The 26,254-nt window shown below is 42.6% G+C and overlaps 1 protein-coding gene and 1 pseudogene across 3 annotated transcripts in view; one reads left to right on the forward strand and one right to left on the reverse strand.

Annotated features, from left to right (window-relative positions):
- DPY19L1 (dpy-19 like C-mannosyltransferase 1) overlaps nt 1-26,254 on the forward strand; it is a 234,875-nt gene that overhangs the window by 157,919 nt on the left and 50,702 nt on the right. For 2 of the 3 annotated variants that reach the window (XM_040432906.1, XM_040432908.1), the window contains 3 exons: nt 10,700-10,786; nt 13,038-13,094; nt 14,609-14,689. In XM_040432906.1, coding sequence (XP_040288840.1) covers nt 10,700-10,786; nt 13,038-13,094; nt 14,609-14,689 — 225 coding nt within the window. The remainder of the gene's footprint in view (nt 1-10,699; nt 10,787-13,037; nt 13,095-14,608; nt 14,690-26,254) is intronic. The other variant, XM_040432907.1, reaches the window with a different exon arrangement.
- LOC121003016 lies at nt 20,035-20,153 on the reverse strand (annotated as a pseudogene).

The raw sequence follows: 26,254 nt of genomic DNA on the forward strand, positions 1-26,254 counted from the left end.
AAAAACAATAGGAAAGCAATACAAAATACAAAACAAAATATTGCTGTTCAAATGGGGTCAGTACAGACGGATCTCCTTATTATAAAAGACGATTTGACGAAGATCCGGGACAGAACTAAAGAATTAGAAAGCACAGTGGCTAACCTGGAGCAAGAAGTGAAAGCATTAAAAGCGGAGAATAATACAGTAAAAATAGATTATAATTATCTGGGGGGAAAAAATGTGGATCTAGAGGATCGCTCAAGAAGATATAATGTCCGAATTATAGGCTTAACAGAATCCTCTGATGAAAAAAACCTAGCTGGAATAATACAATCCATCATTTTTGATAATTACGGGAAGGAACATTTTTCATCTTTGTTTCTAATTGAAAGGGCCCATCGAATACCTGGTGGCAAACCGATTCCTGGTCGGTGGCTAAGGACGGTAATAGTTAAGATGCTAGCCGCTGTTGATAGATATATGATTTTGAGGCGAGCACAGGATTCTCCCCCGATTACGTATGGATGTAAACTTTCCTTTTTTCCCAATTTTTCAAAAGAAGTTCAAGATAAGAGACGTACATTTTTGGATGTTAAAAACCGCCTTCAGAGCAAAGATATTAAGTATTCCTTTATATATCCGGCCAAGTTAAAGGGATTCGGTCACCAGGTTTCACCCCTGTCAGCTAAACATATGCTGATGTTCAAGGCCTCATCAGGATTCCTAATGTGGGCTTCTAAATGTGATCCGTAGCCTTATTTTGCTAAAAAAACAGGTTTTACTAACCTCTGTGCCACCTCTCGCTCTCCCTCCATCCTCCCTCCTCCTGCTGCTGTAAGATCTCGCGCGTGCGCACAGGACTCTGCGTGATGCACCCGTGCTGACTTCTCGATTTGGCTTCTTAAAGCGAAGTGCGCATGCGCCGGCACTTCGTTCAACCCAGGTATGACCTGCACTCTGGCGCCAGCCTCTCAGAGCCCTGTGCGCACGCGCGATATCTTACAGCAGGAGGAGGGGGGAGGGAGGGAGAGCGAGAGGCGGCACAGAGGATTAGGAGGCGGTGCAGAAGTCTGGAAAGGCGGCGCTGGGCACGAACGGCGGTGGGTGTGGCCGGCACCTAGCATCCCTTAACATCCCCTTGGGCACCTTATTTCTTTCAGTGACAGGTTAGTAAAACCTGTTTTTTAGCAAAATAAGGCTATGGATCACATTAAGAAGCCCACATTAGGAATCCTGATGAGGCCCTGAACATCAGCATAAGTTTAGCTGACAGGGGTGAAACCTGGTGACAGAATCCCTTTAAGGATTGTATTTAATAATGATGTCCTTTTTTTTGACTCTCCAGAAATGGCCACTGATTGGCTAGATCGGAGCAATGTTTAAAATCTGCTTTCTTTCTTTTTGGAGGTCTGGTTGAGGGGGTGGGGGAGGGATGGTCCTAGTTAAGGTCTGTCCCCTAGTGATGGAGCAAGGGGGAGATGGTTTTTTGGTTGGGCAGGTGGGGGGGTGGTTGGGTTCGGGCTGCGATGCGCCTCTTTTTTTTATTTTATAGAAATTGTGTTCTATAATGTCTATCAGAATTCTTGCCTGCAATGTACGGGGCCTGGGGGATAGAAGAAAGAGACAAGCAGTTTTTGATCTGATGCGGATCCATCTCCCAGCAATAGTATGTTTGTTGGAAACGCACACACGTATCACTCCACTTTCTCTAGTTATTCTAGGGGAGTTACCGTTTTTATACATAGAACGATTGATTTTGTGTGCGAGGCATCCTCTGTTGACCAACAAGGGAGATTTGTCTTCCTATACTGCAGGTTGATGGGGAAGACATGTATTTTGGCCTTTGTCTATATTCCACCTCCATTCTCTTTCTCAGTCCTCAACTCCTTGTTAACATTTATGGATAAATGGCCAGAGTGTCCAACACAGATTATTGGAGATTTCAATTGTGTTATCAATCCTGTGTTGGATAGGGTCTCTTCGGGTGTCAAGGAGGACACTCCTGTACAGGGGTCCCCCTTGGCACGGTTTTGTTCTGAGGCCGGATTTGAAGATGTTTGGGCCACGGGAAAAGGGTTTTCTCATGAATATAACGGTCGGCGTGGCTATCACATACGTGACACAGAGGGAGGGAACGAGGAAGGCCCTGCCCAAGTGAGAGGGAAGATGGTGACCCCTGACTCACCTGGCGGCTGGCACCTGGCTGCCCTGACGTCCCTAGACGGGTTCCTCACCCGTACGCCGATCACGTGCCTAAAGCCCTGGCTTTCCCTGAGCTGAGCCCTAGGTAGTGAACAGGGCGATGGGAACACTAGTCCGCACCACTAACTCTAAGGGAAAACACCAAGGGGAGGACAGACAACACAGACTCAACATATATTCCCAGGTGGGCGACAACAGGAGACAACAATAAGCCAAACAGGGATCCGGAGGGTAGCACACAGGAACAACAACCAGGACTAACCACTCCAGTGGGTCAGTATAGATGTCCAGGCAGGAAGCTCTATAACTGGCAACTAGAGAAGTGTGAGGGGAGAATATAAGGAGGTAGGGAGTGGCAGACAAGAAACAGCTGAGGAGGAGAAGCTACGGATCCCTGAGAGAGACAAAAAGGATAGCAAGGCAAACACAGAAAACAATAACTAAGAAACACTGTGATCTTTAGATATAGAGCGCGCAGCCACCCGCTGCGACTTCCTGACCCCGGGTATAACGGAGTCAGACGTGGCTCTTGATACCCTCGTGACAATGCATCAGTAATTCTGGCAGATCCATGTCTAAAATAGACCTTGCCCTGATGAATAGAAAATATGTGAGATTTGTAAAACGAATGAAGTATGAGACAAGATCATTCTCAGACCATCTACCCCTACTCCTTGAACTTTGTCCGACCCATGAGAAACATATAGAGAGGCCCCCATTAAGATTAAACCCTTATTGGCTATCAGTAATAAAGAGACATGAGATAATGCAAAAGGAAATTAACCGATTTTGGGACACTAATTATGGCTCAGCAAAAATCCAGGTGGTATGGGATACCTTTAAGGCCTATATGAGGGGAATAATGGTCAGTAACATTGCGATCCTGAGAAAGGAGTATGGGAAAAAACAGAAAAACTTAGAAGAACTAGCATCCTCAGCTACACAATCCTTCTATACAAATAAGACAGAGGAAAATAGGGAAAAAATATGCAGAAGACTACACAAGCATATTCCAACTTTTTGTTGGACAAGGCCCAACAAAGTTTATTTTTTAAGAGGCAAAAATATTTTACAGAATCAGGGCGACCTGAGAAACTTCTATCTAGAGGGATTTCGGGCCAGGAATCCAAAAAATATATAGACAATGTCCGACTGGCTAATGGTAGGTTGGCTAGTGCACAAAGTTCTGTAGAGAAAGTGTTTTTGGATAATTTTTCAGACCTTTATAAAGCTGACTCTAAAGTTACAGATGAAATGATGGATTCTTATCTTGATGGCATTGTCTTTCCAACTATTACCGTGGCCCAAAAGAAAGCACTTCAGGTAGATTTTTTGATTCAGGAACTTGATGGGGCAATTAAATTATGTTTGGGTAATTCCACCCCCGGTTCAGATGGACTCCCATATGAATTTTATACTAAATATAAGGAGATTATTTTTCCTAGACTTTTGGGGGTCTTTGCTGAATCGGTGGAGGATGGAAAACTGCCAGACTCAATGATGGAAGCTGTAATAACACTAGTTCCAAAAAAAGGCAAGGACCCCATAGATCTGGGATCGTATAAACTAGATTTCACTGCTTAATGCAGATGTAAAGCTCCTCGCAAGGATTTTGGCCACAAGACTCTCTAGGGTCATTTCCTCCATTGTGCATCCGGATCAGAATGGATTTATTCCAAACAAGGGCACTAATCATAATCTTCATCGGCTCTTTGCTAACATACAAGCCCCTGGGGCGGCCACCCGCTCCATCCTGTCACTGGATGCCTCTAAGGCCTTTGACAGGGTGGAGTGGCGTTTCCTCTGGAGGGTTCTGATTAGGATGGGTTTTGGGGAGAAATTTATAAATACCCTTAAATTACTGTATAGATTCCCTACGGCGAAACTGAGTCTTAATGGGATCCTGACTACTAGTTTTGATCTAAATAGAGGTACTCACCAGGGTTGTCCACTATCACCATTGTTATTTGATATTTACATCGAGCCCCTAGCTCTGGCCATTAGGCAGGATGATCAAATTAAAGGATTTGGAACATTAGGAGTGGACGATCGTATTTCCTTATATGCGGATGATGTTCTTTTTTTTTATAGACCACACGGAAATAACTCTCCCAAGAATCATCCAAATGGTTAAACTATTTGGTGAGGTATCTGGTCTTCACATAAATTGGTCTAAGACCAGTTTGATGCCAATAGACCCGTTATCCCATAAGGAGGTCTTGATAACCCAGTTGGATGTTGTAGATACCCTTCAATACTTGGGCTTGACGATATCGCCCAGGGTTGAAAACTCTGTCCAACTTAATCTGATCCCATTAATAACAATAAATAAAATAAGGATTTGGTTGAAACTTCCTCTATCTAGAGCTGATCGAGTTTCACTGGTCAAAATGGTGATTTTACAACAATTCCTGTATGTGCTCAGGAATACACCTATCTGGATAGAAGATTAATACTTTAAACTCATGGAAAGATTAATTAATAATTTAGTGTGGGGAAGAAAACGAGTTAGGCTAAAATTGGAATACCTATACAAACCATTGGAATATGGGGGCCTAAACCTCCCCTACTTTAAAGGTTATTTTATTGCCGCTCAGTTATTGATGTGTTATGAATGGAAAAATAGTGCACTTTTAAGGAGCCTAGTAGGGAGTTATTTACATAACAATATATTCACTCTCTTGGAATCTGGACTATTGTTTAGCCAACGGAGTTATAAAGAGACTACAAAATTACTTTCTAAAATCTGGGCTACTACTAGAATATGGTTGAGGGTAAAGGGTTCACTTATATTCACGCCTCTTTGTCATAACGCAAATCTACAGATTCTATATGGTATTGCAACGGATACATTTTGGCAAAAGAATAGGATTCTCTACATTTCACAAGTAGTCAAGGATAGAGAGATTAAGTCGTTCACGGAGTTATCACATAATGTAGAAAACCTCTCTTGGTTTAGGTATTTGCAGCTGCAGTCGGCACTATCTAGTTTGGATGATAAATGAATACTGGATATAGATAGTTCCTGTTTTTTAAATGATTGGACAGGGACCACACCCCTAAGAATTAAGATTTCAAATCTATATAAACTATTACTAAAGGCACGATTTTGTGATACACAATCACCAGGACAAAGGGCCTGGGAGTTGGATTGTCCAAATATACAATTAGAAGGGTAGGGGAATATTTTTATTAATCTAGGTTCACTATCTCAAAATTTCAACCATGTTCTAGTGCAGTTTAGTATCTGTCACAGATTATATGTTACCCCTATATGGTTAAACAAATGTGGGCTAAGAGATACATCTAAGTGCCCTAGATGTGATACCTTAAGTGCGGATTACCTCCATATGATCTGGACTTGTCCAGAACTTAGAGAATATTGGAATAGCATTAATAACTTTCTTATTTACAAACTTAAAATACGAATCCCCTTTGAGCCACAATTGTTCTTGCTGAATGATCTCTCCACAATAAGCAGCCATAAATACCAAAAGATTGTCTTAGGGAGGATATTGTTGTTAGCTAGAATCTTGATCAGCCGGAGCTGGTTTGCTCGTTATACTCCAGAGCTAAAAACCTGGATAAACTTAGTCAATAAGGTAAAAAATTATGAACAGATTCTCTATAGGCAGAGAGATGTAGACGAGAAGTGGATTAAGATATGGGATGGCTGGAAGATCTGATCGACTGTAATGTTTTATATTAAATTCTCCTTATTTTTTTTTATTTTTTTTTCTCGTCCTGTCTCCTGCCCCTTTCTTCTCTGTTGAAGGGGGTCGGGAGTGGGAGGGGAGGGTGGATGCATCACAGGGCTGGGGAGGGGGGTTGGGTTGGGGGCTGAGGGAAAAGGAAAAAAGGTATTAACTATATGGAGTGTTCACTCAAATTCTTTCCTTGTGTATTCTTTTTATATACTAATAAAGATATAAAAATAAATATAAAAAAAAATGCCCACTGTTCCTGCTGTGACCACGTCCTGAGGAAGTCTATTCCACAGATTCACCGTTCTTGCAGTAAAGAAGTTTTAACATTTCTGGAGACTGAACTTTTTCTTCTCCAGTCGTTATGCTAGTTGAACACTAGCGCTAAACCTCTCCGGCAGGAAGCAGCCTGCTTGAAATGTCTGGATCCGGCATTGCCAGAAGCTGCCTAAAGACACGCAGCGGTTTTAGGCCGGCCGATTCTTGGCATATTTGCTGCGTTGTGGCTGGATTTCTACTGGATCCCATTACAGTTAATGGAGCTGGCGGGTATCAGGTAGCATCTGGCAATGCCAGATCCAGACATCTCCGGCAGGCTGCTCCCTGGTAGTACAGCCTGCCAGAGATGTCTAGCACTAATGTGAAACTAGCCTAGTCAGTTTGCACTAAAAATAACTGATCCGTCTATTTTGAGCATCAGTTATGATCAGTTTGTGTCACTTCCATCAGAGATCAGTTATTTTTGGCAGGATGAAAAGTACTTCATGCATCTCATCAAAAATAACTGATCTCTGACGGATGTAACACAAACTGATCATAAGTGATGCTCTGAATAACGGATCTTGTTTTTTTTTTTTTTTTCTGATTGATCAGAGGAATGCAAAACTAAACGGTGATGTGAACCCAGCCTAACTTGTGTTATAGAGCAAGTACAATCAAAGTGTAAGGCCTCTTTCACACGAGCGAGTATTCCGCGCGGGGGCAATGCATCACGCCCGCAATGCATTGCGCCCGCACTGAATCCGGACCTATTCATTTCAATGGGTCTGTGTACATGAGCGTTGCTTTTCACGCATCACTTGTGCGTTGCTTGAAAAACGCAGCATGTTCTACACTGCTCAAAAAAATAAAGGGAACACTTAAACAACACAATGTAACTCCAAGTCAATCACACTTCTGTAAAATCAAACTGTCCACTTAGGAAGCAACACTGAGTGACAATCAATTTCACATGCTGTTGTGCAAATGGGATAGACAACAGATGGAAATTATAGGCAATTAGCAAGACACCCCCAATAAAGAAGTGGTTCTGCAGGTGGTGACTACAGACCACTTCTCAGTTCCTATGCTTCCTGGCTGATGTTTTGGTCACTTTTGAATGCTGGCGGTGCTTTCACTCTAGTGGTAGCATGAGACTGAGTCTACAACCCACACAAGTGGCTCAGGTAGTGCAGCTTATCCAGGATGGCACATCAATGCGAGCTGTGGCAAGAAGGTTTGCTGTGTCTGTCAGCGTAGTGTCCAGATCATGGAGGCGCTACCAGGAGACAGGCCAGTACATCAGGAGACGTGGAGGAGTCCGTAGGAGGGCAACAACCGAGCAGGAGGACCGCTACCTCCGCCTTTGTACTTATTCCGCTACTTGCAGGCTGCTCGGGCATAAGTTCAGAACTTCATAAGTTTTGAACTCATGCCTGTTGCAATCTGCAAGTAGCGGAACAAGTACAAGGGAGGTTGGGGGATGAACTGTGGGATTGCTCAGATGGCTAGGAATAGCCTAATAAATAAATAAAAATCCCACCAGCATAGGCGTGCGCAGCCTATTGCATTAGGGTATGCACCCTAAAGCACAAACACACGCTGCGCGTGTATGTATGTATATATTATATACGCATACACACACACATTTTTTATATATATATATATATATATATACACACACACACACACACACACACACACACACACACACACACACAAATACACTCTGCATACATACATACAGACCCGCACTATCAATGTAATGAAGGGAGAAGAAACCATTTTTAAACTTACCCGAGGAGGAGCACTGCCAGAGCCCTGCAAAATTACCTCCAGCAGGCCACAAATGTGCATGTGTCTGCTCAAACGGTCAGAAACAGACTCCATGAGGGTGATATGAGGGCCCGACGTCTAACACCGTGCAGGACGTTTGGCATTTGACAGAGAACACTAAGATTGGCAAATTCGCCACTGGCGCCCTGTGCTCTTCACAGATGAAAGCAGGTTCACACTGAGCACATGTGACAGACGTGACAGAGTCTTGAGACGCTGTGGAGAACGTTCTGCTGCCTGCAACATCCTCCAGCATGACCGGTTTGGCATTGGGTCAGTAATGGTGTGGGGTGGCATTTCTTTGGAGGGCTGCACAGCCCTCCATGTGCTCGCCAGAGGTAGCCTGACTGCCATTAGGTACCGAGATGAGATCCTCAGACCCCTTGTGAGACCATATGCTGGTGCGGTTGGCCCTGGGTTCCTCCTAATGCAAGACAATGCTAGACCTCATGTGGCTGGAGTGTGTCAGCAGTTCCTGCAAGGACGAAGGGCAGTGATGCTATGGACTGGCCCGCCCGTTCCCCAGACCTGAATCCAATTGAGCACATCTGGGACATCATGTCTCGCTCTATCCACCAACGTCACGTTGCACCACAGACTGTCCAGGAGTTGGCAGATGCTTTAGTCCAGGTCTGGGAGGAGATCCCTCAAGAGACCATCCACCACCTCATCAGGAGCATGCACAGGCGTTGTAGGGAGGTCATACAGGCACGTGGAGGCCACACACACTACTGAGCCTCATTTTGACTTGTTTTAAGGACATTACATCAAAGTTGGATCAGCCTGTAGTGTGTTTTTCCACTTTAATTTTGAGTGCGACTCCAAATCCAGACCTCCATGGGTTGAAAAATTTGATTTCCATTTTTTTATTTTTGTGTGATTTTGTTGTCAGCACATTCAACTATGTAAAGAACAAAGTATTTCAGAAGAATATTTAATTAATTCAGATCTAGGATGTGTTATTTTTGTGTTCCCTTTATTTTTTTGAGCAGTGTATATTCTGCGTTTTTTCCGCAACGCAGGCCCTATAGAAGTGAATGGGGCTGCGTGAAAATCGCATCCGGAAGCAAGTGCAGATGCGATGTGTTTTTCACAGATGGATACTAAGAGATGTTGTTTGTAAACCTTCAGTTTTTTATCACGCGTGTGAAAAACGCATCAATGCGCATTTCACCCGCGCGATAAAAACTGAACGCAATTGCAGGCAAAACTGAATGAAATAGCTTGCGAAATCGCGCGTTTTTCACTGAACGCTTCCAGACCTAATCCGCTCTATCTCGTCGACAAGGGGCCTAAAGGTGTTTTCACAAAATCTTGCTTCTATCATATTGTTGTTTTCTATCATATGGTTGCATTATAAAAAAAATTGTATTTAAACAGAACCTGTTGGAAGCTTCTTTGCCCTCCAGACTGTCACCGCTGTCCTCAGGGTCTTTAATCAGTCTATAATCAAGGATGCATTCACATTACAGTTTTGTTTTCCATACTTCTGATCCGCCCGAAGAACAGGAAAATAAATAAGAAACGAATCCTTAATTTTTAGCAGTTTGCAGCCTTCAGTTCCTTTTGAGATCCGTTATTTGAGACTCGAATAAACTGCTCAAAAAAGATGGATCAGTTACTCTTAGTGCAAACTGATACTAATTGAGCACAGCTGGTGCTCAGAATAATGGATCCATATTTTGTTTGCGTTTCTGTTCTTTTGACTGATCAGAAAAATGGAAAACAAAACTGTGATGTGAATGCACCCTTAGCTGGACTTAAAGGGAACCTGTCACCAAACCTTATAGTGCTGCATAGTAGTTTCCTAATGCACTTTTTCATCGTTTAGCCGCATCTAGCCTTCTTGAGAAATCAATGTTTTATTCAGCCGCTGCCCCCTGCTTCAAGTCAGGTTTGAAGTCAAGGGGGCAGCGGCCTAGGCGTCTCCAATGCTGCTCTCCCCGCCGCCTTTATTGACAAGCCGGATCTCAGTGCCGGAACCGTGCTCCTAGCCCGCATGCGCAGTAAAGGGCTGCTGTAGCGCGATGCTGGCTCCGGCTCGTACACTCAGCCGGCTTCAGTTTCCCTACTGTGCATGCGCCCGGCATCTTCTGTGACTGCGCTAGTATGTAAGGCAGGCAGCCGCATGCGCAGTAGCGAAACTGAAGCCGGCTGAGTGTACGAGCCGGGATCGAGCTACAGCAGCCCTTTACTGCGCATGTGGGCTGGGAGCGCGGTCCCGGCACTGAGATCCGTCTTGTCAATAAAGGCGGCGGGAGGCAGGGAGAGCAGCGTTGGAGACGCCTAGGCCGCTGCCCCCTTGACTTCAAACCTGACTTGAAGCAGGGGGCAGCGGCTGAATAAAACATCGATTTCTCAAGAAGGCTAGATGCGGCTAAACGATGAAAAAGTGCATTAGGAAACTACTATGCAGCACTATAAGGTACTATTAACAGCTTAGTAAACGTTTTTTTGGTGACCGGTTCCCTTTAATTTGTGACTACCTCTTTGTTTCACTGCCGTGTTATCCATACTTATGTGAAAATACGTGTAGAAAAAATAAAATTGTTGGAACACTATGTCGAGCCCAGTCACCCTCTTCACATGGACAGCTGCTGTAGGGAAGGAGTTGTATGGAGCCTATCGGAAAAGCAGAAACAACCATTAGGATAAATTGGTAGTGCCTTTATATGCAAACAGTTTTTGCTGATTTGAGGATTTGTTTGATTCTTTAGGTTTCACTGGGACTGTGCTTCATATTGATGTTTGGAAACTCCATGCTTTTGACATCTTATTATGCTTCTTCGCTCGTAGTTATTTGTGTAAGTATTTTGTGTAAGTAGACTGTTTTTATATATTAAATTGGTGTTTTTATGTACAATACTTGTTAACCACAGTCATTTCCAAGTAGTGTAGGGGTACTTTCACACTTGCGGCAGGACGGATCCGACATGCTGTTCACCATGTCGGATCCGTCCTGAGGCTGTTTCGCCGTGCCCCCGGGCCGCCGCTCCATCCCCATTGGCGGAGCTCCGGCGCAGCACGGCGGTGCACGGCTTAAGGCCGCCGGACTAAAATTACTGCATGTCAGGTTTTTTAGTCCGGCGGCTTTCTCCGTCCACCGCCGTGCTGCGCCGGAGCTCCGCCCCCGTCCCCATTATAGTCAATGGGGACGGAGCGGGGGCACGGCGAAACAGCCGCAGGACGGATCCGATATGGTGAACAGCATGTCGGATCCGTCCTGCCGCAAGTGTGAAACTAGCCTTAGGATCTTGTGTACAACCATATACCAGTAATCCCAGACAAGCTATAGCAGAGGTCTTTTTTTTTCTCTCGGGAACACTGCAACTGATTTTCACATGGTATACAGTTGCAAGAAAAAGTATGTGAACCCTTTGGAATGATATGGATTTCTGCACAAATTGGTCATAAAATCTGATCTTCATCTAAGTCACAACAATAGACAATCACAGTCTGCTTTAACTAATAACACACAAAGAATTAAATGTTACCATGTTTTTATTTAACACACCATGTAAACATTCAAAGTGCAGGTGGAAAAGTATGTGATCCCCTAGACTAATGACATCTCCAAAAGCTAATTGGAGTGAGGTGTCAGCCAACTGGAGTCCAATACATAAGATGAGATTGGAGGTGTTGGTTACAGCTGCCCTGCCCTAAAAAAAACACACACCAGTTCTGGGTTTGCTTTTCACAAAAAGCATTGCCTGATGTGAATGATGCCTCGCACAAAAGATCTCTCAGAAGACCTACGATTAAGAATTGTTGACTTGCATAAAGCTGGAAAGGGTTATAAAAGTATCTCCAAAAGCCTTACTGTTCATCAGTCCACGGTAAGACAAATTGTCTATAAATAGAGAAAGTTCAGCACTGCTGCTACTTTCCCTAGGAGTGGCCGTCCTGGCATATGCTAACATCCCTGTTAGCGAATCTACGATACATAAAACACTAAACAAGAATGGATTTCATGGGAGGATACCACAGAGGCAGCCACTGCTGTCCAAAAAAAACATTGCTGCACTTTTACAGTTTGCACAAGAGCACCTGGATGTTCCACAGCAGTACTGGCAAAATATTCTGTGGATAGATTAAACCAAAGTTGAGATGTTTGGAAGAAAAACACAACACTATGTGTGCAGAAAAAGAGGCACAGCACACCAACATCAAAACCTCATCCCAACTGTGAAGTGTGGTGGTGGGGGCATCATGGTTTGGGGCTGATTTGCTGCATCAGGATCTGGACGGATTGCTATCATCGAAGGAAAAATGAATTCCCAAGTTTATAAAGACATTTTGTAGGAGAACTTAAGGCCATCTGTCCACCAGCTGAAGCTCAACAGAAGATGGGTGTTAAACCAGGACAACGACCCAAAGCATAGAAGTAAATCAGCAACAGAATGGCTTAAACAGAAGAAAATACGCCTTCTGGAGTGGCCCAGTCCAGTCAGAGTCCTGACCTCAACCCGATTGAGATGCTGTGGCATGACCTCAACAAAGCACAATTCACACCAAACATCCCAAGAATATTGCTGAACTGAAACAGTTCTGTAAAGAGGAATGGTCAAGAATTACTCCTGACCGTTGTGCACGTCTGATCTGCAACTACAGGAAACGTTTGGCTGCCAAAGGAGGTTCAACCAGTTATTAAATCCAAGGGTTCACATACTTTTTCCACCTGTACTGTGAATGTTTACATGGTGTGTTCAATAAAAATATGGCAACATTTAATTATTTGTGTGTTACTACTTTAAGCAGACTGTGATTGTCTATTTTTGTGACTTAGGTGAAGATCAGATCACATTTTATGACCAATTTGTGGAGAAATTCATATCATTCCAAAGGGTTCACATACTTTTTCTTGCAACTGTATATTAATTTGTACTTCAGTAGCTTCCCTGTTCCCTTCCCTTCCCTCCCCTCAGTGCTGGCATTGTGATCTCATAGTGAAGTAGGTGTTGTGACCCACTTATCTTTCATTCAGTCATCCATCCCCTTTTCTATAAATTCAGGAGTATATAGCTGTATCTGTCTGTAAACATTATGTTTTCACAGGTTATTGCGATAAGCAGAGACTTCCTGAAACTTGAAAAGATGGCAATAATAAGTTGGGTATGTTGAGTATATTTTTCTATTGTGTTATTTTCTGTACAGATGTGTCCTCACTTGCCTTTTGTCTTAGCTCAACAAGTCCTGATAAATGTGGCATGTGAGGTGACCAGCTTTGTAAAAAAAATTATAAATAAAAAACGTGATTTCGTGTTACTTTTATCTTTTCACTGTTGAAATTTTGAAATTGCAACACCAAGAAGGAAAAGTCATGGAATCATGGAAATCACAGGATCGATAGACATGTTAATGAGATGCAGATGTTAAAAATGGAAACAAAAATATTCAAAACATCTGAATTTATTCCGTATAGAGTATGAACGCCACGCACAGAAATACATACATTCAAATGCCTCGGCGTGCTATTAGTGAGGTTATTAATGATTGTCTGAGAAATATTCTGAATTTACTTGGGCACACATCATGAAAATCCGTTGCTGGTAGCTCCTTTTTTAATTGCCGAACAATGACATTCCAGAGGTACTCGATGACACTGCCGATCATGGTAGCACATTTACACCACACAGGCTGCTCACAGTAGCACGAGCAACATGCTTCCTGGCATTGTCCTAATAAAATAAAAAAAGACTCTTTGAAAAAATTACCATACGTACAATTGGTTCCACAACCAAATTATTGTAACGCCAAGCTGTTAGTGTACCTGAAATGAAGACCTTAGTGTTCTCGCTACCGTACAATATGCCGTCCCACCCAATAATGCTTGGAGTAGGACATTCCCTTGTGAAGGCCTCTTCATGGCTTTGCCCACTTGGTCCCCAGACCTATCTCCGGCTATCATTGCATCCAAGGCAAAAATGGGACTATTCTAGCATCCATTGCCATCTTGCTGAGCACCAAGGTAGCCTTTGAGAGTGGTGGTTTAAAGTCAATGGAACACCGGTAGCTGAATCTCTGGCTCGTAGCCCAGTGTTGTGCAAACACCTTCTGATGGTTTGTGTAGAGTCGGACACTGTTTGCTGCTGTAGGCTTGGGATGTGACGTCCAGTTTCACTTGCAGTACAAAATGGATCACTACACGCCATTCTTCTAATCAGATGATCCAGCCGTGCTTAAGTTTGTTTCTCTGCACCTCTTGCTGTCATTCCAGTTTGTCATTGTTCTCCCAACCACCGGGACACATAATGTTAAATAGCGCTGACATCTCGGCCTAGGCACATAATGATCTTCCGAATTCTGTCCCTCTCAGTTTGTGACAAGTGACGATAACTGCCACTTTTAATTAATAGGAGACATCGAACAATTATCCCACGAGGCTAAAAAACTTTACTTTCAATCTGGCTTTATGCTCCTCATCCTTGCCACAGATTGGAGCTAGGTGCTTGAAAATTGTTTCATCTGCAGATCTTAGGGACACCTGCTACTTTGATTTGCATAACCTTATGGCTTGATCTTCTTGGTGTTACAATTTGACTGTTGAAGAGTATATGTCTGTTAGACCACCCAGGAGTTGTGATGTGAATTTTAGCCCTTTGAATATTGTTTCTTTGTATTTTCAGATGTTGCAAGTGTTGATTTGGATCTTCGGGACTGTAGCATTGAAAGCACTGACATCAATGATACTTGGTGTTAGAGATGATGTGAGTATGATGATACCTTAAAAGCAACCATCCACATTGTTCACCTACCAAGTGGGGAGCACCTGCCCAAAAAAGATGACCCTACTAGAGTACTGTCCCTATTTAATCCTAGTTACCCTAATATCCACCATGGAAACTCTGCTAACAAATGCATAAACATATAAAAAAGTTAATTTCTATTGTGTTTTCATCACCATGCAAATGTTTACTTTTTTTTATTAATTAAAACCAGGTACTGACACACATTTGTTTCTAATTGATGTTTTATTCCATTCCTGGTAGATTATCATGACAGCAATTAACAGCATTCAGATATTGTATTTCCTTTACAGCAGCAGCATGGACCATAGAAACCTGTAATTCGGAGATGATTCCTTCACTTTTATGGGATTTTTTTTTAAATATAGATACAAATGTTGACAATTAAAAAAAAAGTTTTTTTTTAAATGAAACTTGATTTAAACAGTAGGTAATTTTCTGATTACGTATTTTCTTTACGTCTTTAAGTTGTCTTATTATTGAGAAAAATTATGTTAGTCAGTTGCATGTGGGATGCCTTTCCTGGACAATCTTCATTTTCTAGTGATACCTATCCTGTCTCATGCATTGCTAGTTGCCAACTAGGCAGATTTGCGGTTCAGGACTCAAGAACTTTGATTAATACAGGTTATTTTTTTATATTTTTTTAATGGAAAGAAATAATTGTTAAACAGGTTGTTACAGGGGTTCTCCAGAATTTATATAAAATGGCTGCCACAAACCTCTCCTACAATGTGAGCAGGACTGGTTGCCACCACTTGCAGAGCTGCCTAGGGGGGTGAGGGAGCGGTGCCTCACTACGCTGCTCTATAATACAAACCGGATTCCAAAAAAGTTGGGACACTAAACAAATTGTGAATAAAAACTGAATGCAATGATGTGGAGATGGCAAATGTCAATATTTTATTTGTAATAGAACGTAGATGACAGATCAAACGTTTAATCCGAGTAAATGTATCATTTTAAAGGAAAAATACGTTGATTACAATTTTCACGGTGTCGGCAAATCCCAAAAAAGTTGGGACAAGTAGCAATAAGAGGCTGGAAAAAGTGAATTTGAGCATAACGAAGAGCTGGAAGACCAATTAACACTAATTAGGTCAATTGGCCACATGATTGGGTATAAAAAGAGCTCCTCAGAGTGGCAGTGTCTCTCAGAAGCCAAGATTGGTAGAGGATCACCAATTCCCACAATGTTGCGCAGAAAGATGGTGGAGCAATATCAGAAAGGTGTTACCAAGCGAAAAATTGCAAAGACTTTGCATCTATCGTCATCAACTGTGCATAACATCATCCGAAGATTCAGAGAATCTGGAACAATCTCTGTGCATACGGGTCAAGGCCGTAAAACCATACTGCTTGCCCGTGATCTCCGGGCCCTTAAACGACACTGCACCACAAACAGGAATACTACTGTAAAGGAAATCACAGAATGGGCTCAGGAATACTTCCAGAAACCATTGTCAGTGAACACAATCCACCGTGCCATCCGCCGTTGCCAGCTGAAACTCTACAGTGCAAAGAAGAAGCCATTTCTAAGCAAGATCCACAAGCTCAGGCGTTTTCACTGGGCCAGGGATCATTTAAAATGGAGTGTGGCAAAATGGAAGACTGTTCTGTGGTCAGACGAATCACGATTCGAAGTTCTTTTTGGAAATCTGGGACGCCATGTCATCCGGACGAAAGAGGACAAGGACAACCCAAGTTGTTATCAACGCTCAGTTCAGAAGCCTGCATCTCTGATGGTATGGGGTTGCATGAGTGAGTGTGGCATGGGCAGCTTGCATGTCTGGAAAGGCACCATCAATGCAGAAAAATATATTCAGGTTCTAGAACAACATATGCTCCCATCCAGACGTCATCTCTTTCAGGGAAGACCCTGCATTTTTCAACAAGATAATGCCAGACCACATTCTGCATCAATCACAACATCATGGCTGCGTAGGAGAAGGATACGGGTACTGAAATGGCCAGTCTGCAGTCCAGATCTTTCACCTATAGAGAACATTTGGCGCATCATAAAGAGGAAGGTGCAACAAAGAAGGCCCAAGACGATTAAACAGTTAGAGGGCTGTATTAGACAAGAATGGGAGAGCATTCCTATTTCTAAACTTGAGAAACTGGTCTCCTCGGTCCCCAGACGTCTGTTGAGTGTTGTAAGAAGAAGGGGAGATGTGGTGGAGACAGTGGTGAATGGCCTTGTCCCAACTTTTTGGGGATTTGTTGACACCATGAAATTCTGATTCAACATATTTTTCCCTTAAAATGGTACATTTTCTCAGTTTACACTTTTGTTCCGTGATTTATGTTCTATTCTGAATAAAATGTTAGAAGTTGGCACCTCCACATCATTGCATTCAGTTTTTATTCACGATTTGTATAGTGTCCCAACTTTTTTGGAATCCGGTTTGTAGATGGTAATGATGCAATCCTGTCTGTGATATGCTATCATGGCTGGGCAGCCTAACAGGAAAACTCAACAAGGTGTAGAATGTGCAGGTGCGAGAGCGTAGTGTCTAGTGAGACCTCATACCCCCCCCCCCCCCAGAGCAACCAATCAGATTCCACGTTTAATTTTCCAAAGGAGCTTTCAAAAATGAAAGGCAGAATCAGGTTGCTATGGATAACTAAGCCAGTTTTGATAAATCTACACTGAGTCTTTTCCTCCTTTTGAATACATTTCTGGCTTTGGCTTAAAAACTGCCTGAAAAACCTGAATGTCCAAACCCAGCCTAGTGGGCCATTAAGGAGAACAGCCATTTCCCTAAGGGCTCATGCACACGGCCGTAGTTTCAGTCTGCATCTGATCCACGTTTTTGCAGATCAGATGCAGAGCCAATCATCTCAATGGGGCCACAAAAGATGCAGACAGCACAATAAACAGTTTTTGATGCTATGGTGAAATGATTTATCTAGTGAGAGCATAAAACTTTTAGACAGATACATTAATACTAAAGCCGGAAAGCTTGGGGCAAAAATAAACCAGATTAAATTCTGACTTTGGGAGAGTCCAAAATGCACCAAATTTATTAGGAGGTTTTTAGGCGCTTTTAATAAATTTAACATTTTTTGCAATTCACTCCGGAGATATATATAAAATAAAATAAAAATTTTAGACTGGTGTATTAACAAACAACAAAAAAATGCCCATAATATTCCAAAAATATAATTTTTTAATTGTAATAAACATATCATGATTTATAAAATCCACTGGCCAATGCCGCTGCTACCCACCAAAAGATGGAAAACATGTCAAGTATGCGAATGGTGTATATCGGGGTGATTCACCATATAGTAGCCCTAATGATGCTACTATTGTAAAGTAAAAAGCATATGGTCATCACCCTGGTACATAACCACTAGGCAGAGCTCAACTCGAAGTGCAGTTAAAGAAAAATAATAAAGCAGACGCTAGAATCTAGCAGCGGAGGGAGAGGTTAAACCCTCAGAAAATAATAATGCACAAAACCTTATAATAAAGGATATGGAGGAGCACAGCAAATGACTACAGATAGAAATCAAAGCATACCACAGGACATGATGGGGGTGAAAAACAGCAGGCACAGGACAAGATAGGAACCTCGACGCGCGTTTCGCCTCAGCTTCGTCGGGAGGTGCTCACCGTTCTTTAACTGCACTTCGAGTTGAGCTCTGCCTAGTGGTTATGTACCAGGGTGATGACCATATGCTTTTTACTTTACAATAGTAGCATCATTAGGGCTACTATATGGTGAATCACCCCGATATACACCATTCGCATACTTGACATGTTTTCCATCTTTTGATGGGTAGCAGCGACATTGGCCAGTGGATTGCGGCATCCGGTTTCCTGCTGGTTCTTCATTTTCTTGTTATTTCTAATATTTTATAAATCATGATATGTTTATTACAATTAAATAAATTATATTTTTGGAATATTTTGGGCATTTTTTTGTTGTTTGTTCTTTAACAACATTATAGGTTTATATGGTTTCTTATCTCTTGCCCTAACTAATAGCTGTACATTGAGGCGTTCTTTTTTGGTTCTATGGTGTATTAACAAATCAATCCCTGAGTCTTTTACCATTATATCAGTGCATATTTGCATTTTTGTCAGACATCTCTTTCTCTGTTTCTAATCTTTTAAACATAACTCATCTCGTCACTTCTTTTTACATTCACAGGCAGGTATGCAAGTAACAAAAACGGAATACATAAAAATCATCTTTTTGACTGACTACTTTTATATTGCTAGCTCCATAATGTAGACACAATGGCACCAGGTCATTGCCATCCATTAATTTTCAGTCATTTACATTGTATTCATCTGTCTGTGAATGAATTTTCTCCAATAAACAATGAAGTAGTCCACCTTGTTATAATAGTCCCTTACATACAGAGATAGTTAATAACCTGTTTTACATATGTCACATATCTAAATTAGGTTTCAGGAGCGAATCTTGAATGAAGAACATTTCTGCTCTGTTATAAATCAAAAAGAATCAGATAACAAGATTGTATTAAATCTTGTTACCGAGATAATAATTATATCATTTTTATTTAATTTTCTAAAAAAGATGTTTGCTTAGAGAAGGCAAGAAATCAAGTTAAATTCTACCGTGATGTTTCCCACTTCCAGCTGGCACTGAAACTTCCTACATAAAGATGCCAAATCTCACAGTCTCCTTTTCTTTAGAGAGAGAAAAGAAATTCTAAGCCTACAGCTATTAACCACTTGTAAACGGCCCATAGATCGCTGAGTACATGGTAGAGTAATTGAAGGCTGAGTGCTCGGTAGGGGCTAAACTGCTAGGTCTTAGCAGACTGGAACCGTAAATGCCAAGGCTGTGTTTTTCCCTGCAATGCGGAGTGCTCACAACATTTACAGATAAAAATTGTAGTGTAAAAATAAATATGAGGTTGCAGTGTCCCTCAGATGTCTCTTATGGAGGACAAAATATTAAAGTGAAAATAATATAGGTTAAAAAAAAAAGAATCCTATGGCCAGCCTTGATCCCAGAGAGTCCAAATGTATTAGTGCAGTATATCAACATTGCTATACTGGAAAGAAAAATAAATTTTTAGGAATAATACTAGTGCCAGTGTAAAAAAAAAAAAAAAAGTATTTGATTATTTTTTTTTTCGTGTATCCTTCCCAGATGAAATGAAAAATTACTTTTTTTTATAAAATAAAATTGGAAGAATAAACTCCTCAATGTATTGTTACATAGTTAATACGGTTGAAAAAAGACAAACGTCCATCAAGTTCAACCAAGGGATAGGTGGGGACAGAAATCCCAGAAGGATGTGAGATTTCTACACATTATAGTCAACGGAACTAGGGATTCCCAACCAGTCTCCCAAGCTGGTACTTGCCCAGCCTTAAGCTGCTTATCTTCTGCGATCTGACGAGTGCAGGTACATTCAGCTTAGAATAACCATTAACCATATTGGGGAAAAAATTATTAAAGGAGTTGTCCGGGTTCAGAGCTTAACCCAGACAAATCCCCATTTTCACACAGGCAGCCTCCCTGATATGCGCATCGGAGCATTTTATGCTCCGATGCTCTCCTTTGCCCTGTGCTGAATTGTGCAGGGCAAAGGCTTTTTTTGGAGATCCAGTGATGTCCCGGGCTCCGGGTAAAGCTAGGCGGAGGCTTCCCACTAACAGTGAGCCTGGTGACGTCACCGACACGAATGGGCAGGCTTTTAGCGCTGCCCTAGCCTGTAAAACAGATAGGGCAGCGCTAAAGCCCACCTATCCGTGCCAGTGATGTCATCAGCACCACTGCTAGGCGGAAGCCTCCGCCTAGAAGTGTAAAAATGTAAACAAACAGCCTTTGCCCTGAAATGCTCCGGAGGACATATTAGAGGGGCTGCCTGGGTGAAAATGGGGATATGTCCGGGTTCAGCTCTGAACCCGGACAACCCCTTTAACTTAACCTATAAAATAATTCTTATGTATGTTAGTGATTACTTTGAGTATAAAGTTGCACCAAGTTTCAGTGTGCAAACTTGATTCCTTCATTCATTTTCAGATCTCCTGATTATTCAGTTTGCAACTTGCTCAGAGTTTCAAACTTTTTTCACATGTTGTCTTCCTCCTAGTAATAGATGCCAGATGTGTGTATCCAGGATGCTGCTGTCTCACCCCAGCAAATGGCCTCCTCTTTTCCTTCCTATCTATAGTCTGTGTGAACTGCCTTTCTTTGGATCCTTTCCCCCCTCTCCACACACATTTGCCACGTACAACCTTCTCACACGTTTTGCTGCAACCTCTAAGGGTCCATTCACACGTCCGTATGTGTTTTGCGTTCCGCATTTTGCGGACCGCTCATCGCCGGCACTCTTATAGAAAATGCCTTTCCTTGTCCGCAACTGCGGACAAGAAAAGGACATGTTCTATTTTTTTGCGGAACGGAAGTGCAGATCCAGACAGCACATTCCGGCCCCATTGAAAATGAATGGGTCCGCACCTGTTCCGCAAAATTGTGCAACGGATGCGGACCCATTTTTTGCGGACACGTGAATGGACCCTAAGGCTGCTTTCACACAGTCATTTCACACAGAGACAGAGAGATCCATCAGAAGCAGATCTCTGATAGAACTATACTGGAATGCCAGCAGGGCACCTGTGTATCATTATACGGTCACTATCTTAGTACAGTACTCTTTATTCCATTTCAGTATTATCAGTCACTATGTGCTGATAATTTGGCTTCATAGTCTGGCTTTTAACATGGTGGTTGGAAGGCAGATCCAAAATTTGTCCTGAATCCCATAGGACTCTAGTAGCTCACTTAGCACATAGAGTAGACATGCCACACACTTGAAGAAAGCCAGGCCATCATTCTACCCACCACAATGGAGCTGGAGACATGACTGCCAGGAATCTTTATTCCATAATTGGGCCCAGCTCTGTTTGTGACTACCTGCCGTTCCCCGTCAAGTTAGCACTATTTGTATGTCCTCAAGGATGTACTGTGGGCAGCGCTGTCTATATGACTACAGTGCTGTGTCTGGGCATGGGAAAATAGCTGTAGTTACTCTGGATGTGGGGTGAGGTCTGAATAGCTGAATGATGTTGGGGGGAGAACATAAAGAGTATGGAACGAGCACTGCATTTACTCTCGGGGTGATGAGGTCTAAGTATGTGATTGCTGGCCTGGGCAGGAGATATGTAGATATGGCGGCAGCTCTGTACACACACCCCTTGGCGCGGGTTCGGACTAATGATATTTTGTCACCTTTGTTTGAGATCCATAATGGCACGCACCAGGGGTGTCCTCTTTCTCCTCTCCTTTATGTCTTGCCGATGGAACACCTAGCCACGGCACTCAGGAATAATCCTGATATTAAAGGAGTTGAGGTTTGGAACCAGAGGCACAAGCTAGCGCTTTAAGCAGACGATCTCATCCTTTATGTGACTTCCCCCCATATCTCTATACCATCTATATTTTAGGAATTTGACAGGTTTGGTCATCTTAGTAATTTTAAGGTGAACCTCGTTAAAACAGAACTATTGAATGTCTCCCTCTCCCAGACAGAGGCTTTATCCATCCAAAGCAATTTTTCCTTCCAATGGAAAGACCACAAGTCTGACATATTTGGGCATCCAAATTCCAGCACAATTACATTTACCAATTTACTATTCCTGAAAAGGGAGAATAGTGAATAGTGATCTGGATTATTTAAGACTTAACTTTTACTTTTTATACATTATAAAATATATCCCTCAAAATATACTATAGGTTCAATGTGAATACAATTTTCCACAGTCCCGCACGCAGGGGGACTCCTTGGAAACAAAGACAACTTTGTCTACACTTGTACATTCAGTGTCAGACACTAGAGGGTGACAGGAGCCGATATGCACAAGCACCTTAGGTGCACAAAAACGGGGTAGCAGTGATCGGTATGTACTGGCACCCTATGTACACAATTTTAAGCAATGATGTGAAAGATAACATATAACAGTGTATACATAATGCATGGCGGCATAAAGAAAAAACACACAATGATTAGGTGCAAAGATTCACCGTGCAGGGGGGATGCACAGCTGCACCTATATCATAAAGGTGCACGGCGGCACCAATGAAACCCAGTGTCCTACCCTACAGATGATAGGCTCTTCAGACACCTCCGTTTTACTGTTTCTTGGTAGGGTGGTCCGGTTCGATGGTACGAGGTCCTTAAAATATGTGGGAATCACAGGAAGATGTTCCTATATGTCCCTGGATGACCCTATAGGGCCCTACAATAGCCTTATTGGTCTAACCACGGAGTGTCCCACTAATTGGGCCCCTGTCCGGAATCTAACCCTGGAATTGCGTTCCCTATTTTGCCCTGAAAAGATCCCGACATGCACGTTTCTGAGGCAGAAACAGTCCTCTCATCAGGGGAATATGAAGAGTGGGCTAGATATTTCACTTGCCGGAGAAGATGTTCACCACCAAGCGTTTGCTGGAAAAGATGCTTGCCAGCAAATACAAAAGCCACTGGGAAGGATAACTCCCAGTGGAATAGAGTGCACACGTAGGTGCCAAAAAGAAAGAGGGACAGATGGAAGACCCCCTCCCCTAGTTGCGGTACACAATTGAGGCCGCAGGCATAGATGTTACCTGGCTATCTGCAGGGGCCCGCCGGTATTTGAAGTGTCTCGTCCACCTGTGTGCACAGCGCGCGGTGTGATGACGTTAACAATCTCGAGATATGGCGGTCGCATGCGCAAGAGTGTTGCCAGGAACCAGTTTTAATTTATTTGAATTTACTATTCCCCCTGAATCACTTGCCACTGCAGAGGAGGACTCTTGAGGACCTACAGTTATATAAGTTGAAACATCTGTCATGGTTTGGCCGTATGAATACTGTTAAAATCAATATCCTTCTAAGATTCCTTTACCTCTTTCAGACTATACCCATCTATGTTCCGAGGAGTTATTTTTCAGACATACAAAAGGCCCTCACTAGGTTTATATGGCATACCAGTAAGCCTAGGTTAAACAAGCGGGTTCTAATTAAACATAAATCCCTAGGAGGATTTGGCCTCCCAGTTTTTCACCTTTATCACAATGCAGCGGTACTTTCTAGGATACTAGACTGGACACACAAGGGTTCACAGAAGTTGTGGGTCTCCCTGGAACAAGATTGGATTGGCCATATCTTGTGAGACATGTCCTAGCAGTCGGAGATGATTGGATCTCAAGATCACAGATCTCGTATAGACCTTGCCCTATGACTCTGTTGTATTGCAACCCAGCTTTTAGCCCGAGATTAGATCCCTCATCGTTTCTGATTAAAACTGTGCACAACGGTTTTCTGAGAATACGGGACGTCTTAACATCAGAGTAGCTGACTTTATTTGAAGCCTTGCGTACGAGCTCTACCTTTTGTATGGTCTCTTGGTTAGGATACGCTCAGCTGCGTTCCTTTTTCGGAGCCACGTTCTCGAACATCCATCTGGCCCCCTGACAGGGTTTGACAAGACGTACTTGCAATCAGCGGGTAGAAGGGGTACTTTGTCTGCATTGTATAAGGTTCTCCTAGACTTGTGCAGCGCGGACAGGGCCCCATTCTTTGATAGGTGGGAATCCGATTTACAGGTCCAATTCACAGATGTGGATGTTGTCAAAATGTGTACGTTCTCCCATGGAATATCGTTGGCGGCACAAGCTAAAAAAAAATTATTACAAAATTCTTTTTAGGTGGTACTATTGTCCAACTACATTACACCATATGTTTCCTTCAGCGTCAGATTTGTGTTGGCGATGTAAGAAAGATAGGTGTTCCCTATTACATATCTGGTGGAGCTGCCCTGCAATTTGCTCCTTTTGGGATTGAGTATTACAGGTGTATGCTAAATACTCTGGTAAGATGATTCCATATACCCCTTAAGTAACCCTACTCTCTCTTATACGGGGCTCCTTGGCTCGAGTTAAGAAAGGGGTTCTAAGGCATTTTCTGTCTGCAGCGAGAATGGTAATTCCCAGGCATTGGAAGACCAAATTTCCACCCACTCTCTGTGAGTGGGCTAGGGAACTTCGGTATATTTTACATATGAATTGATAGCGTATCAACAGGAGTGGTCAGAAATATTTATGAATATATGCTACCTCCTGCTCACTTACCTGGATTCTCCTGAGTGTCAGAACATGCTGTCACCTTTTTTTAGCATGTACAGATTAGGCGAGAGATCATGACCCTTCTCCACACATGATTTCCCTATCTCCCTTCCCCATCTCCTTTTTTTATATTTTTTTATATTTTTATTTTATGGGATTATATGTAAGGTTACTTTCACACTTGCGACAGAGTGATCCGGCAATCTGCATGCAAACGGACAGCATTTGTATACGGACCCGTCTTACAAATGCATTGCAAGAACTGATCCGTTTCTCCGAATGTCATCCGGAGAAACTGATCCTTATATATTTTATTTTCACATCTTTACCGGTCTGCGCATGCGCAGACCGGAAGGATGGATCCGGCATTGCGGTATTTTTAATGCCGGATTCGGCACTAATACATTTCAATGTAAATTAATGCTGGATCTGGCATTCCGGCAACTTACCCGGAATTTTGGACGGAGATAATAGCGCAGCATGCTGCGGTATTACCTCCGTCCAAAACGCAGTTCGGTGACTGAACTGAAGACATCCTGAACGAATTTCTCTCCATTCAGAATGCATGGGGATAAAACTGATCAGTTCTTTTCCGGTATAGAGCCCCTATGACGGAACTCTGTGCCGGAAAAGAAAAACACTAGTGTGAAAGTACCCTAAGACACATTAACGTGCCGAAATAACGGAAAATTAGAAGATAGATTGTATTGCAGTTTTACATTTCATTGCAGTTAGCACTGTTTATTATCTACAAAATGACTGACTCAATATATAATTACACATTGTTACGTGCTGGTGCTCAGAACGAGCAGTCCTGATTTGCATCATTATTTGTTGCAATATCTGTATGGGTCCTGCGCGACCCCATGGAATGCTTGTTCAAGTATTTGATGGCTCTCATATGTTATATTTCAAAAATAATAAAAACAGAGTAAACATAAATATGTCATTGCTGGTGGAGGTGTGGGGAAGAATGGGGGTAGCAGGAGGTCTCACATACTGTGGTGGGTTATGTATTTAACTTTGGTGACTGGTGCCCTGCATGAGCTAAGGCTGCCAGCAGTGATGGCCAGTTCGCCCGCAAACACATGCGGGCTGCCATATCAACTCACAAGTCCGGCGATGCACAAGTAAGCCCTTACCTGTGCCTGCGCCTGCGCCGCGAGCCGGTCTGAAACAAATGCGGTCACCGGGAGCAGGCAGTTCAGAGAACAAATTAACACAATCAAGATAAAGGTTTGATCAAACCGGTGCTAATATAGTGGGCTAAACCCTAAATCCAATGACTATTCACAATAGTGGGTAGCTTATTAATACTTAACGTTTAATTATGTCAAAAGTTAAAATGATAGGCCCTTAGTATGTAGATTAAAAAATCTAGACTGAGTGCAATTGGAATATTGCATACAACTCTCCCATTGGCATA

The sequence above is a fragment of the Bufo bufo genome, chromosome 5 (genome assembly GCF_905171765.1).
Source record: "Bufo bufo chromosome 5, aBufBuf1.1, whole genome shotgun sequence".
In the NCBI taxonomy this organism is placed as follows: Eukaryota; Metazoa; Chordata; class Amphibia; order Anura; family Bufonidae; genus Bufo; species Bufo bufo.